Source organism: Rana temporaria, chromosome 6, assembly GCF_905171775.1.
Source record: "Rana temporaria chromosome 6, aRanTem1.1, whole genome shotgun sequence".
NCBI classification, from domain to species: Eukaryota; Metazoa; Chordata; class Amphibia; order Anura; family Ranidae; genus Rana; species Rana temporaria.
The window spans coordinates 92504995-92525112 of record NC_053494.1 but is presented as its reverse complement, the minus strand read 5'-3'; the positions used below and the strand labels follow the sequence as shown (position 1 = coordinate 92525112).

At 36.7% G+C, this 20118-nt stretch overlaps 1 protein-coding gene across 3 annotated transcripts in view; it reads left to right on the top strand.

Annotated features, from left to right (window-relative positions):
- Window positions 1–407: 407 nt before the first annotated feature.
- RBFOX1 (RNA binding fox-1 homolog 1) overlaps window positions 408–20118 on the top strand; it is a 1331074-nt gene continuing 1311363 nt past the window's right edge. For 2 of the 3 annotated variants that reach the window (XM_040356988.1, XM_040356986.1), the window contains exon 1: window positions 419–1053. In XM_040356988.1, the coding sequence (XP_040212922.1) occupies window positions 910–1053 (144 nt within the window). In that variant the 5' untranslated portion in view covers window positions 419–909. Of the gene's footprint in view, window positions 1054–20118 lie in introns of all 3 variants that reach the window. The other variant, XM_040356987.1, reaches the window with a different exon arrangement.

Below are 20118 nucleotides of genomic sequence, written 5' to 3'. Positions count from 1 at the left end.
TTTTAAACTAATCTCACTAACAGACCTAGCATGATACTGATTTGAATGAACATTCTTGCTGAAGCCTTTTCACCTTTAAAAATACCTCTGCAGAGTGAGCCTTCAGCTGCTATAACTTTACAGTGCCGCATGAGTCATAAGAATATCCTAAAAGAATCAAGTAAAATGTCAGAAATCTGGATAGTGACTTTAATAAGGCTATAAAAATCAGGATCACTGGCTATTAGATAGGATTTTCTACATATCTCCATGAATGGCTTCTGGCAAGGTTAAAAAAAAAAAAAAGAATATTTGGTGCTGAGTCTGCTGACCAACGGCAATGCAAAAGAAATTCTAACAGACACTGGGTCCCAGCTGGGCAGTGACATTAATTGCCTAAATCTCACGCTTGTCTGTGATGCAGCTTTCTCGTTCAATCGCTTTCTCTCTTTCTCTCTCTCCTTCTCACTAGCTCACTCGATCTCTCACTGTTTCTCTCCACCCTCCCAGGGGATTTTAAAAATGCAGTATTTGAATTTTGTGAGTGGTAAAGCCTCTGCCCTAGGACCCATTTGACAAATGAGAAGCCGTGCAGCATCAACACCAGCCGACTGAGCATCAGTGAGTCAATCTGTGTGCTAGTCAGCAAGCTCCTGTTGGGAAACGCCAAGCTCCCTCTCTTCACTGTCATTGAGGAAGTTACACTGACTCTTCATTAAGCTGCAGGCTTTGGTTAAATCCCTTGTTTTTGTATTCTATCCAGTTTAAGCGGTTTCCGTTTTAATTTGCCTAGTTGCCTTAGCTGACAAATGAACGCACGTTTTCAGCAGTAGGATAGCAAAGGGGGAAGAAGGACTTTTCAACTATAAGAATAACCACAGCTAAAAGACGATTTAAAACCTGCTGACAAGACAGGACAAACGTGCTTGCATGCTAGCCCCTTCACTTGTTCTACGTCGACTCCAGAGCAACACCATGCAGCATCCTCTGACGGGTGCAACCTGTGTGGCACTGCCGAATGTGGGCATGTGTCCACAGCTCTCTTGTGCCTTGACTTTTATGTACTTGCAGCAGGTAAGCTCTCCTTGCTTTGCTCTCTCTCTCTCTCTATCTGTTTTTGCTAGTTCAGCTTTTTCTGCTTGAAGTTGGACTTTAACCGTTGTTTTTTTCTATAGCTGTTTAAATCTGTGCCATGGCAGTTTTGGTTGCTTGTGATAAAGGAAACTTGCTATTTTTAAGATAGAGTAGAAGAGCTGGGCAGCACAGATTGTTGGGAATAGAAGCTGGAATGTCTTAGGTTGTGAGATTAAGATGTGAGTCTGCTAAGATCTCAGTACCTCTAATGCATGTACACTGTGTACTCTTATCTGATCATCAAGTATTCAGTCTCAAGCATGTAGTGCACAAGAAACATAACCTATACGATAAATGACAGCACACATTGCATTGTGTTTCATTTTGTTAGTCAATATGTCATGCCTATGGGTTTCATAGATGTGTAGTACTTGCTGCAGTCACAGGGGAAGGTTTGCTTATTAGTAGTTTTAAAAAGACACTCAAGCATTATTTTAAAAGGTGTGGATTTTTTTTTAATCTGAAACTTGAATAGTTAAATGCTCATTTTAATAACATGATAAACAGAGAGAATGGATTTCCTGCAATTGCTGTACTGGTATAACAAGAATTAAAAATGCTTTTGCCAGTCTGATGGAATTTGCTATATTAAATGTGATTCTGTTTTTTGCCTTTGTAAGCCATGTGAAAAAAAATACATCTTGATGTGAATCTTGAAAAAGGTGTCTATTTTCTAATCTCCAGTCGTCTTCACCTGATACTTAGCTCCTCTTCACAATGGCTAGCTTTGTGCTAATGGTTCTGCATAATCATTAATGGACCTTTATTCATTACAGTCTCAGCAAAAAAAGGCTGCTTTTATAATATTCACTTACTACATACAAGGATTATATGAAATATAATTCATACACAGTTCAATCGTCCCCTTCTTCACTTTATATGTATAGCTACATTGTATAGACTTCATTATATATAGATAATGTGAGTGCATGTATATTTACTGTGTTTCTTTATGCTAGTATAGTCATGAATATACATACAGATACACACTTGATATCTAGACACCCTCAGCTGTGTACATGGTTTAATCTTCATTTTCTGTAATACTATATTTCACTTATCATTACACTTAGTCAGCTTTTTTTTAAAAAATAAATAAAATTTGCAGTGCAATTGAGAGCTTATTATATACTCTCTTGGTCTGTCTGTGAATACATTTAAGGTAAAATGTTCATTTTTATTTCATAACTTATTACTGTATCATGTGAGATGCAGCATGTATACTACACCACCATAAGTCTAATTTCACCCTGTCCTGATAAAAATACACCCAAACTAACAAGTAATAAATAATGTGTGGTCTCATATCTGTGCATTTTTCATTCTCACCAGTAATTTCATTAAATAATGATAAATCTCCTGTATAATGTATTATCATGGTTTACCTGGTATCCTGAAATAGTCTTGGCTTTTTGCTTGTGTAGGAGTGAAAAGACAGTAAACAAGAGTTTCAGCTCTTCCTCTTTACCCTATGGGTTTTGTTGTCACTTTTGCCTACTCTAATATGCATAGTAAAAGATTTATGTGCACATATATTGTGAATGAGTTTTGAGGAAAGGAGAGTCAGTACATGTTTTTGCATTCAGAATCTGAATTTGCATTTGATAAATGCTAAATACATCAACTTTCATAGATTGTCTTTTTAATTACCTCCTCCCTAATAGCAGGCTGTCCTTTTACTTTTGAATAAATCTTCCATTGATTCTAACTGCTCTGCAGCTCACTCTGGAGTGTTTTTTTTTAAGAAGCTAGCTTCTTGTTTGGTGCAACTCCTGCTATCATGGTGAATATGCTTGTTTATCCATCTGAAGTGTATAACTGGAAATATAGGTAAAGAAATTTGGAGATAGGAAAGTGTTTCCAGGTGAGGGGTCAATATGTTTACATAGGAGGTATCAAATGAACACTATTGTAATTGTACTTTAATGTAATAATCATTTCTTTCTATCTGCATCCGTACAAAAACATATTTAAAGATTCATGCTGTTGGGCTGCTGAATTGAAAACATAATAGTTTTCCCAAAAAAATATCAATAAAACAGCACCACCTTTTTGTAATCAAAAATATTTGTATATATCATCCAAAATAATTTAGCAGATGCAAAAAAGCGAAAGTTTGCAACAATTGTAAGAATAGTGTCTAATTGTGTATAGTTGTACGTGGGTGTCATGATATGTAGTGCTTTTAGCTATAGATCACCAAAACACCCCAACATTTTTATTTTTACTGCAGAAGTTAATTTGCTGCCAAGTAGTTGACTTTATTTTGCAGCTTTCTAAAAAAGAATTGATTTATTTTACATGGATTATCTATAAAGCACAAAGTGGTACAGCATTAGATAGGATTGGATATGCACCTGTCATATATTTTTTTTTAAAGCAACATAGAAATAAATACAATAAAACATAATTAAATAAAGTAAAATAGTCCCTTTGAAACATAGGTGTGTAATGGGTAATTATTTATAGAAAAAAAAACAAAAATGCTATTATATCGCTACTGTTCCCCTTATAGTTCATTCCTAAATCCCAACTTCTATAGTTCTATATTTAAAAAAAATATATATTTTCTTTTGAAACATACATGCACCATCACATGGCATAAATTGCACCTGTGTTTATATTCAGTGACGTTTTTTTTTTTTGCAAAGCACAGTTAAACGCCTTTGAAAACTATTTCAAATGTTGCAGGCTAGATTTTTTTATTTTTCGCAAGACATTTATATTTTTTAAACCTTTAATTTAAAAAGTGCAACACTGCTACCGATACTAAAGTAAAGAGAGGCAACTGTGCTTTGCTGTTTATTTTGTATGAGGCTCATAAAATGTTTGCAATATATTGTACACACCACGTGACCTGTTTGCACTCTGGCCAGACAGTAATAAGTTATGATATAATGGGATATATTACTGGAAGCTTTTATAGTCAGCTTCAAAATGGATTTACAGTTATTTTAAGCAGGAGTAACAGTTATTTACTAAAAAAAATATGCACTAGTGACATCTGCACAGACCTATGCACTCTAAAAACAGCTATAAGGGAATATCTTTGCACAAACTGAGATGATCCTTCTGTTCTGTTTATATTTAAGCTTGATATATTTAGGAATATTGTGTTGACACACTCTTTCTTGCACTCATACTTAAAATTTCTCCATTTAAGCTTTTTCCCTAAAAATAGCTATCCATCATCCATGAAGGAGACATGTGACAGTGTTTCAGTTTTAATATATTATTCTAGCATATGTGAGCTATATCTACATAACACACTCCATATAATGTATATATATATATATATATATATATATATATATATATATATATATATATATATATATATATATATATATATATATATATATACACATATATATATATATATATATATATATATATATATATATATATATATATATATATATAGTTGTTTGTTTATAACATAGCAGTGCCCAAGGAGAGGGTTTTGAATATGTTAGTGCCTAGTGACTGGCATACCTACATCTCTACAGAAACAGTTTACACCATTCAGCTCTTAGACTCCATACCAAACTCATATAACTGCTACAAATTTGAATTGGACACTGCAATGATTAATCAATTCTTATGCATTAAAACAAATTCTAAATCTTATATTTATGTGTGTGTTTTTGTATAGGTTAACTATTGCACTGTATACTCATAACTGTATAAGGTTTGTGGTGATGTATTTATTAATGTATTTATTAAACCTTTAAAAACGAAAAAGATTAGTTTGCAGGAGTTACGATAATAAAGTTAGATTTGCTTGTATGTGAATTTGTTGTGCAGTTTGTTTGCCCCTCAGACATTAATTTTAGCATTAATAATAATGTGCCTCTTTGGTTTAGCGAGAAGGCTAGTAGAGCAGCACAATAACCCTTAGGATGCACTGCAAACCATACTGTATGTATATTATTTGTATGTTGTTACAGACTTCTGTAAACATTAATTCTAAGCCTTGGTCAAATGGCCATCTGTTCGCATGCACTATAATAAGTTATCTTATGGTGGGCCATGCCCCTGTCAACATGCTAGAACTGTTAATTTGTGTTCCTCACTTAATGATGATACATGGAGGTTATTTTACAAAATGAAGTCATCTGTAAAGTGGGAATAATTTAACTAAACTAGAGACATTGCTCAAACTGGACATACCTAGATCGAAAGCAATTGAACTGAAACTTCCAGATCAACTTTTTTAATTAGAAAGTAGTGTTCAGTAGATCATTAATGGCGTCTGCAACTGGTCATCGAGAAGTGCTTAAACAGAAGAAATTTGGCATTTGAAAAATGCTGGCTTTGCAAGACTAGGAATCAGCTGCATAGGCCCATTACCCAAAGGAAATAAAAACGTAGAGCTGTTACTGCGTTCTTTAAATAGTCTACGTGTTAAGTCAATCAGCATCTTTTGTAACTTAATTTGTGGCTTTGTCACTGGGAACCCTTTCCAAATAATGAATGCGGCAAACCTCTTTTGAAATTCAGTACCGTGCTACATATTTGTTAGTACATTTTTTACAAAAAATATATATATTTTTATTACACTTTTCTAGCCCATCAGGAAATAAATAAATAATAAAGAAAAAATCAGCAGTTTTATCCTGGAATAGAAATAATTATTATTGTTGATGATGATTATCATTATTATTACTAATAATAATATTATATCCACTGCTTAACAAAAGGGAAATACACCAATTATTTGTATTACTGTGTAATGCATGGTATGCTGCTTCTTTCAGTCCTAAATGTTTTGGTATGTTTGTATGCCACATCATTACATATTTAGAGTAAATCTCCTGTTTGTTAAATAAGGGCTTTTGCTTCAGAAAAGATTTAGGGACCATTCAAACTTTTTCATTATAGCGATGTGTTCTAAAATGCTTGCACAGCTCTACTGTATGTGCACTGCGTTATGATGCTATTCATTGTGAATGGCACCCCAATGCATTGTAGATTGAAGCACAACGCACCACAGCACACCACAATACATATACCATGTGCTGCAGTATTCTGCAGTGTTAAAAAAGGGTGATAAACCTATTCATATCTGTTGTGGTGTGATGGCAGCCTTCTTATAATAAATAAACTGCCTTAAGGCAACACATGTTAAGGCGTGTCATAGCGCGCATTAATGTGTGTGCTGACGTGTAAATTGGCGCAAAAAAAAAAATATATATATATATATTATTTAGCTATCAATGTTTACAGGGAGTTTAGAGCTAACTTCCCTGTCTTTTCAGTAAGCTGTGTTTTAATGTTTAATGTTGGAATGTTCTGGCACATAATATGTAACAATTTAAGGCTATAGTTTTATAGGTTACTTGTGCCGCAGGAACATAATCACTGCGGCAAATCACCTAAAATGTGAACCCATATGTTTTATTGAGCTTACTCTGCAAGTGACTGTAGCAGTTGATGGTGAAAGTACTGCATGTGCTATCTGCACTGCAGTCTAATGATGCTGCAGGCAGATTGCTCTATGCTGCTGCTTGTTATTGCAATTCCCATTTGGCAAGGATACCGCCAGGAATCTCAGCAGTGACGTGGAAGATGGGAAAACCCCCACATCCCCCAGCATAAATTATGATCTCATATCGGAGAAATCGTAGCTCCAAAACAGGGTTTGTGGGAAACATGAGCATCATCCTAATGGTAGACACTTTGTTCTATGCCTGAACTGGAATGCTGCTTCATTGTACTGTGTTGACAGGACTTGATTACATAACCATGTCTGATATAAACAATATCACCCCCAGGACCAAGAGAGGGGGGATGCCTTGGCTGTTCATTTTTATCTTTTGCTGCATTGTACTTGCATTATATTAGATGCTGTGCTTTTAGGGGTAAAAAAATGTAAACCAAATCTCCAAGTAAAAAAAATGCAATGTATGTGGTATATGAGCTATATATACAGTGTGTGTATATATATATATATATATATATATATATATATATACACACACACACACAATAATATATATATATATATATATATATATATATATATATATATATATATTAGGGCTGTGCGTTAAACGCGATATTAACGGCGTTAACGCAAACCCATGTTAACGCCGTCAATATTTATATCGCGCGATTAACAGGGGTGGACGTGCAGAGTGTACAGCGGCGCGGCGTGGCTTACCTTCTCGCTGGATTCACAGGCAAGTTACTCACCTTGTCCCTGGATCCAGCGATGCCACCCCGCTGTGTGATCGAGCGGGTCCTCCTCGCTTGGCGGGTCCTCCTCGCTCGGCGGGTCCTCGCTCGATTCACAGTGCCTGTGTGCCGCCGATCTCCGTTCCCTGCGACGTTACGACGCACGGGAGCGGAGAACAGCGCCAAATTCAAAAAAGTAAACAAACACATTACATACAGTATACTGTAATCTTATAGATTACAGTACTGTATGTAAAAAATACACACCCCCCTTGTCCCTAGTGGTCTGCCCAGTGTCCTACATGTACTTTTATAAAATAAAAACTATTCTTTCTGCCTGAAAAACTGTAGATTGTCCAAAAGTGTCCCTTTATGTCAAAAATGGTTTTAGATCAGCTAGAAAACAGCGATAATAAATTATAATCACTTGCAGAATTGTGCGATATTTGTGGGGAAATTCGTCATAAATTAGATAGATTAATCGTGAGTTAACTATGACATTAATGCGATTAATCGCGATTAAAAATTGTAATCGTTTGACAGCACTAATATATATATATATATATATATATATATATATATATAGCTTATAAACCACATACTTGGAGATTTTGGTTTACATTTTTTATATATTTTTTTTCTTTTTTTGTGATTTTTTTTTATATAAATAAGAACAACATGTTTTCCTTTTTTTCCACAAGTGTATTATTCTAAATGACTCATTGAAGAAATTTGTTTTTGTTTAGCTTCTTTTTTTTTTTTGTCTCTCGTTTTCACGTGAGAAATGTCAGTGCTTTGCCTACTTGACTAAAAAGGAGCCCACATTACCACTAATGCTCACTCACCATCTGTTTTTCTTAGAGCTGGGCCTTGAATGATTGTCTGGGGCAGAGACTAGATGTTTTTGTTTTGTTTTGTGATTAATGTAACCTCTATACAGTCATTTGACAAACAAAAAGCAACTGCTATTTATTCACCAAATACACGACTCTTATTGTGTGACAAATGATGCTTTGTAAATCTGCAAAACTGCATGATTATATGATTAGGAGGTGAGCCTATTCACCACAGAGGGCAGTGTTGTGCTCCCAGCAAATAAAATGCATATAGTCTGCCTCTAATTACAACATCTGAAGCTACCATTTAATGTCATAGGAGTAAAATTTTTATATGTTTTGCTGGTTTATTTACAAACTTAATATTAACCTGGAGACCCCTTTGTTGGCATCCTGCTTTTTATGGACTTAATAATATGTATGTTGCTATTAGCCATGAAAAGGGATATATGTGTAGTTTACGTATGTACTGCTTATATAAGCATCACTTTACAAAAATACAATTTACAAAATGTAAGTGAAGTGCACAATGTAAAAAAAAAAATCATAATATCAAAGAAATAGCTCACAGCCGATGTGTTACAATGCAAACAGATTGTAAACTCTTGCAGAAGCTTCTCACTTATTGGTTGCTACATATGTTATTCCTTTTATGTTCGTTATGTAAGTTCCTCAGATGATAAATCACAGAAAAATATGTTGGTGCTATGTAGACAAAGAGTCATAATAATATTTATAATAAAAATAGACACAAGATAAATGATGTTTCTGAACCAAATGCAGATCTAGCATATGAATAAACAGCTGTTGATATATAAATAAATTAATAAATGTATATATATATATATATATATATATATATATATATATATATATATATATATATATATATCATATTTAAAATAAAATTGTATATTTAATAAAATAGAAGCACACATACATTGCATTACACAAATAAATACACTTATGCTGCTATATTTAAATTCTTCATTTACACTTGTAGAGTATCTTACAAATACACAGGAACAATAATATAAACACTCTGTAACTGGACATACCTTTCTCATCATTAATTTACGATTTGTGACAAATGACTGATACATTACTGCAAATTAGGAATCAATGTAGAATTTTTTTATTTTGTTCATACCTTAATGGGTTTTATATTATGCTGTTGTTAGCTTTCTGTGAGGAACTGAAGGCAGCTGCGTGCTTAATATTTAATACATTCAACCCTCTAATGTAAAAATGAAATATACTACAAGTCTAAGAAAAATGCTGTTTACTTATTTTATCACAAATGGAGGTACTTGCTGGCACTACTGGAAATTAAAGCATTACATGACTAAGTATGGTATTATACATTAAAAAACAAATAGTTGCATTATATATTAAACACACAGGGTTGCCTAAACAATGGACAGCAAACAATGTCTGTAAACAGAATTTGCTTAGATCAGTTTAGTGTTTAGCTGCAACAAACAAGTTAATCTCTAGGAAGCATTACACTGCTACTAAACTTGAACCCTTTATGCCATTTACCCTTGTTTTGTTGTTGTTGAGTATACTATAATTAAACTGTTCCATATCTGCTGAGTGTAAAGCGCCGTATTTGCAATACCATATCATTAATTATGTCTATTAATGGTCCAAACAGCAAACAGCAACAACTTAATTTGACGTATGCTAACTTTAAACAGTCCTGTTTTTGGAAGTGATACAATATTCTAGTTTCTGCTGTGTGCTAATGTAAGAAGAGAAAAGTATGCAGGGATATTTCTTTATCTGATAATTCACTTCATTTAGAGATGTAGTGCTTGTAAAGGATAATTGTTGAGATCGGGAGTAGGAGCTATGGTCACTCCAGGTATCAGTTGTCACAAAGACAGGCAATTGTCAGATCTCTCTGTGCAGTTTATAATGACACAACTGCGTATAGCAAGCTTTAGCTTTACTGATTAAGGCCTTGGCTTATAACATAAAACAAATACAGATGATCGATCTTAATTCAATTTCACATCAAGCAATCAGAAAGGACTTTGCAGCTCTTGAGTGCTCTTAGGCTAGCAAAAGCTAAGCTTTAATTGGACGCTGTGGGTTGTTGTGCATTGGCGTTCTTTGCTGTCAGATTCACTAGTCTCATTAGCTGGCTTTTAAGCCAGTCTCTTGTTATAGCAGCATCTTCACTGAGATGCAGTGCATACTATTATATTTTCTAAACATCATTGTAAGTGGATTTATTGTATTATTTTTCAAGACCAGATAAAGATTTTCCTCCTCACACAGACCCCTTTATTTTATTACAACTTGGTTTTTGCCTGTCACATAATGTATCCAAAGAAATTCTATTGTGCCATCTCTGTTTTAAGCCTTGGTAAAATCCTGCAGGCTTTGAGGTGAAGGAAAAAGTGACAATGGCTTTCTGCAACCGAGTATATCACTTTGCATTAAGAGCCATAATGACATTAGCGAGAGCTGAAGCTGAACGTTTCCATATGAAAAGATCCCTAAAGGTCTGCAGTCTTTTCAAGGAATTGGTGAAATTGATTTATCAGTTTGCAATTGAAGTATTTAATGCATTGGATTCTCCTGAGGAAATCTTGCCATTCCTTTACTATCATCTCTCATTTGCTTTCTTACTAGACCAATGCACAACCATTTTACTTCTTCTGCATTATACTCTCTTTCCTGGCACTGCTGTAAATTTAATTAGACAGAAAGCAGAGCTATAAGCTGAAAGCATAGCTCATTAATGTGATGAGCTTTTACAGTTCAGTGTGAGCTATTTACTATCCTAAATCCAAACTGCAAACTTTACTTATGTGCATTCTTAAGGAAGTCATAGATGTGTCAGTATTTCATCTAATGTAATCAAGATATGAGTGCATATTTCATTTGTGCCACTACTGAAATGTTGCATATTAATGTTTCTAAAAGAGTAAAGTAATAGAATGCTCGGAAATGTCTACTCAAGTGGATGACACCACTGGGCAATTTATATTTTGGTATATTCACTTGTATAAATGGCAATCAGCAAGTTCACTAAAAACAACCATTTCTGTTCATAATTTTTAAAATCAGCAAGTTCTGGATGATGTGAAATCAACCTGTGTCAAAAAGCCTGTCAATAACTCTCCTAGAAAAGCCATTTCTTCTGGAGCAAGTAAATTCAATTCAAAATACAGAATTAAAGAGGAAGTAAACCCTCCCAAACAAACCTGAAAAACAATAAAACCCTGCAAGACAAAGGCATAATCAGCTAGCATGCATAGCATACTAGCTGATTATATATTACTTACCTCTGATCGAAGCCCCCGCAGTGGTCCACGTCTCCCCCTCCCGCCACTGACATGTTGTCCTGGAGTGACTTCCGGGTATAGCGGGTCTGGCGCTGTGATTGGCAGGAGCCGCGATGATGTCTCTCCCGCGCAATTGCTTCAGTTGGCTTAAGTGCACATGTGCCGTATGATGTCGGCACATGAAAATACAGGGATATGTCCTAAACCGTGTAGGTTTAGGAGATATCCTTGTTAGCTACAGGTAAGCCTTAATATAGGCTTACCTGTAGCATAAAGTTGTAAACAAGGGTTTACAACCACTTTAAATTGTATGTGAACTCTAATAATGAACTATAAAATACGTTTTATATGGTTTCATTAAGCCAGTGAGAGTGAGTTGTTATAGCTGTGCAATAAGTGCACAAAAAATACCTTTTGGTCTTGTTGCCATTTGACGCTGCTATGTATACTGTCCACGCTTCCTGTGCTATCTCAAGGTGTTTGATTAGCTCTTTGAGTTTGCATCTAAAGCCTTGTACACGCGCTTAGATTTCCGGATGACCGAACGTCCATTTTTTATGGCATGCTAGTCTCATGTCGAAAGTGAAGCGGTTATTCACAATACGAAAATTTTCATATGACAGAATACAAAGTCAGAAGTGATGTAATGTGTTGAATAGTTTTGTATGTATTCCTTTGTTCTTGAGCTTGCATAGCCTTTCTCTTACGACTTATTTTGTACAAGAACTGTACTAATGAAATGGAAATCAGATGTTGAGTTCTCATCCGACAAAAATGTTATAGTCTGACAAAAAAGCTAAATTGACTGTCGAAAGCACCGTACTATAGATCCCAAAATCGTCAGACAGCTCACCGTACAAATTTTTCCATCTAATTTCGTGGATCGTGTGTACAGGCCTTAAGGCGTGCCACAGATGGTGAAAATGTCTTTCCTGCAACTCTGTGCTTGGAGGGTTAAAATAATGACACAGAGAATTGTGTATATAATTGCATACATTTGTATTTCTATTTTGCCCACACATGCCTTCACATGCACTTTAATGTCAGGTAGGCAGATATTAGCATTTAATGATGCCATAATTATCAAGTTTTCTCTGAATATAATTTATTTTATTTTTTTCAGTTTTGGATAAACTTGGAAATAGTTTATACTCTAGTCAAGTTTGTTTTGCTGTCCAAGATCCCATTGGAAAATATCTCAAGTCACTTCCTGTTCTTTTGATAGTGGGACAAGAAATAAAGGTGGCAGTTGTCACTGGAACAGGAAGATTTAGGTAGTAATATTAACCTGAAAATGGTTTTAATCCTTCCACATATTACAAACACAGCATTTTCTGTTGCAGTCTATGTCCACATGTTCCTGTTCTAACTAAAAGTACAGAGAAATCTATCAAAAAGGTACACAGATAAAAACAAAACAACAAAAAAAAAACTTACAAGGGTTATAATCCTTCTCCACTTTTTCCAAAACGAAAGTAAAAGGTTTTTGGGTGGAGACAGAGTTGACCTTTGAGCAAGCATGAGTATTCCAGCAGATGAGTTATAGAACCTTGAGGCAATGATGGATGTGTTGGATTTACACACACCATTTGATAAATAGAGGTGCCCACAAATGCTAAGTTGTCCTTTGATAGTTCTTTGATAGATATTGGGGTTCATGTAGTAAATGAGCAAAGACTGTTTACATATAAAGGTGAATGTTCACCGAGTTTAGTAAACTGGTTGCAGGTTACAGGGTAAAGCAGTGTTCATGTCAGTCTAATGCTGGCCATTAATGAAGCCAGAGGGCTGAAAAATTCCTCCATTCACATAATCGAGGTGGATATAGGAATCCTTCTAAGACATTGTATTTTGACAGTGGGCACTCTCTGATGTCAGAATACACTCATCAGCAGCCACTGCAGTCACTAATCAAGGAAAATGTTTCCAGGAAGCCCATTCAACAAAAGTTAATCATTGGATAAGCTTGTGTTGAGTGGAAACGACCACACATGGGAGCAGCCACACATGAATCCAAATTTTGATCCATTTATGGCCAACTTAACCATGAGCATGCAATTTTTCTTTCAATTTAATGTCTCTTAAACATAACAACTGGGTATTTTAGGTAATCATTGCTTCGCTCTATTTACTGAACTAAATAAACATTCAGTTTGTGAAGTGATCAGTCTCTGTTGCTTTAGTAAACCAACCCCAATGAGATTTAATCAAAATATTAACATCTAATATTAATTCATAATTTACCTATAATAATTCTATGTTTATTTAACATAGTTTACATACTTAAAGTGAAGAGCTTATAAAAGGAGAAATACAGCCAAAGGTCATTTTGCTGTACTTCGTCTGTGGATCACAGGCATGCAATTCGTTCTGCACTGCTGTGACTCGTTTTCAACAATGGGCTGTCAACTGATGTCAAAGAACCAGTCAAAGTTTGGGAAATTTTGTGACCATATGGTCAGGATCCACCCACATGCCTGGACCATCACACGGCTTAGCCTCCCAGCATGCCGCTGAGAGCCTGAGACGGCTGCCCCCCCCCCCCACACACACACACACAGCCCAGCGCTCCAGTGAGCCTGGTGGGGCAGAGCAGAGAGCTAGTGATTGGCAGTCACCAGTTCTCTGATCCAGGAGCTCTAAAAACCAAGCAACTGGTGGTGTTTGGTTGCTTGGTTCTCAGTGTTGTAGCTGGCATGAGACAGATGCAGCATCAGACCAATGTTGCATCCACCTAGGTAAGTATGAATCTGCAAAAACCCTGATTGTCATACTTCTCTTTTAATATCCAACATGGCACTGTAGGGTCACATATGTATACATAAATATAGAGATGTAGAAGCAAAGATTCAACTTCAACTTCACAATTTTCACACTTGAGTTATCGGGCATGCATAGATTAGCTTTCTGGGGCAGTACATATCTCAGATGCTCTGAGCTTTTCTGAAAAGCATTTCTTTGAAGAATAAATGTCAGACTATGCTTACACCATTAACAAATAGTGGAGATTAGGTGCAAACATGCAAACACACACAGGGCAAAATATCTTGCACTATTGAAACTAAGGTTGCAGGTAGGCAAAATTCGAAAACATGCAGTACCTATGTGATTAAGGATTTTTTTGTATTTGTATTTTTGTTAAACAGATCACGCTTTTTAGTAAACTTTTCATGAACATTAGCATAATCTAAACTAAAGCTACAAATGTTACCTATATAATTTTTCTTAAAGGATTTGTATATTCTTGACTCAAATTTATGACCAAATCTCCCTCTCCTATTCTAGATCATGTTCCAGATAACCTTTTCTTACTTTTTTCTAATTTAGAAATAGTTTTAACCCCCTATAAATTCATCATCGGGCTTAGAACCTCCTCCTCCAGAATGACATCTCTCTAAAGCCGTTTCACTACCCAGTGTGGTGTTTATTTACTAAAGGCAAACAGGTAATTCACTTTGCAAGGGAAGTTGCCACAGAGTGAAGTTAATGTGGTGAAACAAGTACCTAATAATGTGCAAAGAAAATACAAAAAAAACAGCATTTTACTTGCACATGATTGGATGATGGAAGTCAGTATACCTCCATCTAATTCACTAAACTAGGGGGAAAATACCTTTGCAAAGTGTATATTTTCTTGCAAAGTGATTAGTCTATATGCCTTTGGTAAATCAGCCCCTGTATGTAGGCAGGCTCTCAGGGAGTCAGGAGTCAAGTCAGTAGCATTGTTTTGCTGGGATATTGATGTGTGCATGTGGAGAGGGACAGAGGGGAATAGGAATAGAGTAAATTCTTTAGTTAAATAGGGCTTACAATGTTACTTAAGATTTTAAATCACCAAAGGCAATGTGTTATCAGATCAAACATGAAGTTAGGAGCACACTGGATTTATAGCAGATGTACAGTTTTAAAGGAAAACAATGGGAAATCTGCATATGTATTAGAGATGTACTGAATGTTTTATTTATTGCCCTTACATACACCTGGTTAGGTATTAGAAGCACAGACGTTTGGTCTAGTAAAAGGTAAAATCTATCCATACACATAAGATGACAGATGTCTAATCAGGCCTTTATCAGTTATATGTCTCTATTCTAGAACTTTCCCTTATAGCTATTGTTACTCCCTGGTGATAAGAAGCCTTGACAGCTTTTGCCAATGCCAAAATCTTCTAATCTTCCCTCTCCATATAAATGTATATACTTGTTCGCTGGTTAAAGGTAATACCTGGGGAATTGTATATGTATTAGGCATGTGCATTTCGTTTCGTTCCGAATCGAAATTCAGACAAATTTTTCATTATTCGGACATTCGGATGCATACGAATTCCCGAATTGCAATATTAATGAATTTACCGAATCCGAACGAACGTTTTCGATTCCGAATCGAAAACCCGCGGACGAAATTTGATCGGAATTCAATTTTTTTTTCTTTGTTTGAATTCCGATCGAATTTCGTCTCTCCTGCCCCTCCTTATGCTTAAGTTGACACTTTTGCTTCTGCATAATAGTTTGTTTTTCAGTGAGTTTTTTGTAGTTAATTTTTGTGTCTTTTTATGCACTTTTTTAATGTGTTTAAATGGTTTTGTAAATTTTTGTTGTAGGAGGAAGAGACTAGTTTTTTTTATCCCAACAAGCATCACAGAAAATAATGTGATCTCCGTTGTTGTGCATTGCAGTACAACAGCAGAGGTAGTAGAAATCACAGTAGTGTAAACGGCCCCTATTAAATGTGTTTTTTTTTCTATCTAAAGACCCAATATCCTACACATCTACCTACCTTCTAATGTCTTAAGGGTCCCCATACATGTTGCTATTTGATCATACAATCTTTGTACAACCAGCTTTACATCTGATATGGACATCTATCTAATCTGACCAATCATTTTTTATCCAATCAGAACAAGCCTTTACACTACATACTTATTGGTAGAGCTTAACGAGATTGTACAATCAGATCGTAACGTGTGTGATGAGTATAAGGGCCATTCTTTGTTTATTTATACTTATATTCAAGTTACAGTTTTCTTTTGAACATGCTTGCTGGGGCAAGTATGCTTTTCAGGTGTTCTGGGTTCAACTGGCTGCATACTTGTTTTGGGTCAGTGACTCAGGAAGCATTGAAGTCAAGGATCAGTATGACTACCAAACAAAAACTATTTTTAGAAGAAGATCCATAATTTTTATTTTTTTCTATTCATGGGGTAATTGTTTTATTGTGCAATTTGCTTGCATACTTCTATGCTGTTTTATATAAGCAGTTATATAAAGCAATTGTTGGACAGATGGGGGTCGTATTGTGCAGCTTGCCTTTAACAAGATAAGGTGAAAGTTATGTATTTTCTTGAAAAAATAATTTAGCAAGCACAGATATTTCCTTCTCAGAGTAAGGCACTTCTCTGTCTCAGTTAACATAACTGCACAGCTCAATTAATGCGCCATGGCAGGAGGAGGAAAAAATGGTCTCTCTCTTGTCAGAAGCCAAGTTATTTACTTTCAAAGGCTGACAGAATAGCACTGCAGGGTCTTCATTTACTTCCATTCAGAATGTCATTATGGGGTAATACAGGCTGACTCCTTCATGCAGTTTGGGCTAATTCTTATAATCTTTATTATTGTCCAACATTTACACATTTATTTATACCTAGTCTTCAGAACGAGCTCTAAAGCTGCTAAAATATTCACATTAATATTCGCTTGGCTGATTTGCTTTTGGGTTTTGTAATGTGTGTGCAAATTAAACAAACAGAATTAAAAGCAATGAAAAACCCAGAAGGAATCTGTCATGTTCCAAATATGGAAGCTGCCATTTCCTACTTGTTTTAACCACTTACCGCCTGGCCTATAGCAAAATGATGGCCGGGCGGTGGCTGCATTATACTGACTGGATGTCATATGATGTCCAGCAGGATAACAGCTGCCGCGTGCCCATGGGGGCGCTCATCGCGGAAATCTGTGGCCTGGTGTGTCAGTCTGACATACCGCTACACTGATCTCGGTAAAGAGCCGGCGGAGGCTCTTTACCACGTGATCAGCCATGTCCAATCACGGCTGATCACAATGTAAACAGGAAGAGCCGTTGAATGGCTTTTCCTCACTCGTGTCTGACAGGAGAGCTGATTGGTGGCTCTCCTGACAGGGGGGGTCTGTGCTGATTGTTTATCAGTGCAGCTCCCTGTGGATGCCCACACTGGACCACCAGGGAAGCCCCCAAAATGTGGATCCATTGCCATCCACATTTTTAAAAATATGCCCACATGCTTCCGACCGGCGCATACAGCGCGTCGCGAGTTGCCGAAAGAAGCCGAACTGCGAGTCGGGTCTATACGGCGCCTGCGCACCGACGTTCGGCTTCTTTCGGCAACTCATGACGCGCTGTATGCGCCGGTTGGAAGCATGTCAATCAATTAACATGTGAATAGGAACTCCCAGTCCCGCAGATTACATACCCGGAAGCCGCGGTGAAAATATAGATACAACGGTATGTACGGCAAGGAAATAAAAAAAACAGCCTAATGTCATTCTCACAACTCGGCTCAATGTAATGTTAGATATTTTTTTTTGGGTGAACCCTCGCTTTAAGGGTTAGTTCACACATGCGACTGGGAGCAGTAAAACTAGGCAGCAGTTAAGCAGTGGTTTTACTACCCCCCCCCCCTCGACCAGCCACCTGAACCCTAACATACAGTCGCTTACAGCAAACACAACAAATTGCAATGCATGTGATTGCGACAGGGTAGTATGACACATATAGGGTTAAATCCAGCAGTGGGGAAGCATCATATCACCATCTCACTGCCTGTAAAACATCTCTGAAAAGTGATCTGAGCATGGATTGCTTTTCAGAGGAGTAGCAGTCCCTACTGCACTTGTGCATAGGCCCTGCACTTGTGAACAATGAAGGCTGCCATTGCCAGCATAATTTTGTAACTGTTTATGTAAAATTGGAGTGAGTTCATAGCTTTTAATCTATGTACTTCTACTTACACAGCAAGCTTAACATTGCGCAACAGGTTACAACCACCCTGTATGCATTAAACATCAGTGAATTATCAAATAGATGCTGGGATATGCTTATGATTGCCCATACTGCAAGCATACCACAACCAGGGCCGCTGATAAGGCAGTACAGCCAGCCTCCCTGTACCGGGCCCTATTAGCTCAAAAGCAGGAGGGCTGGCTGTATTGCCATGTGACTCTTGTGGATGCCCCTGCAGCGCTGCCTGCTTTCTCCCTCCAGCTGTTTTGCAGGAGGATTGGTTCTAGTATCTGCTCCCCCTTTCTCACATTGTCTAGGCCCTCCGGTGCCCTCCTCCCTTCCTTGCAGTGCTGCCGAGTTCCCTCATCTCCTCTTATGTCAGCAGTTGCTGAGGGCACACATGGGGATCGTTTCCGGATGGAGAGCTGAGGGGGTGAAGAATAGTAAACTGTATTTACTATGCTTCGGTTTGTGAATGAATAGGAAGCCTCTCAGCAAAGAACACTTTCTATTCTTTCACTGTCCAGTACAGCCGAGGCTGCAGAGAAAAAGTCTGGGGAATCTCTGTCCCTTTATCTATCATAAAAGTAAGACATCAAGGGTTAGATTTCAATGTGGCAGTTAAAAAAATGTGAAATAAAAAAATTCTTAAAAAAAATAAAATAATTTAATGCTTGTTTACATGTGCTTGGCTCTGTGAAGAGCAGTCAGCTTTTGGATGGCTGTTCAGAGAGCTTTAACCCTACGCCAACACACTGCAACTGCGTGCTTTGCACAATTATTCACTTAAATGGGTCTTGTTCAACAAGGATATCAGGGCACAATAATTTAGCCTTGCTTTTACTCATAGCTATAGTTAATCAAATTAGAACCAATAAACCTCACAAAATTGAATAATCTGCATAAAAGAGATACTTTGGATATTAAAAGTTGTGTGTATACAGATTTCCCTGACAGATATATGGCCCTGTCGCCAGGGGTAACTGCACCTAAAATTAAAGGGATTGTAAAGGTTTGTCTTTTTATTTTCTAAGTAGGTTCCTTTAAGCTAGTGCATTGCTGGTTCACTTACCTTCTCCTTCTATTTCCCTTCTGAATGTTTTTTTTTCTTTGTCTGAATTTCCCACTTCCTGTTCCTTCTCAGTAAGCTTGCCCCCATCATCTGAGCCGTTCTGGCGTGGGGATAGTCCGCAAGAACAGCTTACTGAGGAGAAACAGGACGTGAGAAATTCAGGCAAAGAAAAAAAACATTAAGAAGGGAAATCAAAGGAGAAGGTTAGTGAAGCAACAATGCACTAGCTTAAAGAAACCTTTACAACCCCTTTAAAGCTAAAGTTTAATCCACTTATATTTTACCTTTCCTGGTTCTCCTTCTCCCGTTTATATTCTTTCTGTTTACATTGAATGCCATATTTTAGACCCAATGTCGTTATCACTTGGTCTCCCTGCTTTTCCAGGTTTTGCAGACAGATTATGAGTGGTGGAGGAGCTGGTAAGATGTTGTAAATAGCTTCCTAAAAAAAAGTCAGGGTACCTTGCCTCAGTTCTCCTATTTGAGAGCCGTCACCTCTGATGTATGAAGTGGGCTGGCTCTTGGGAGGAGTTTTCATAGTATCCAAATGCTTTCATGGGGTCTTAGTCTGAAGGAGTGGACATTCCTATGAAGCCCACACTTGTTTGCAGATTGCCCTTGATACAGCCTACATGTGATCTGA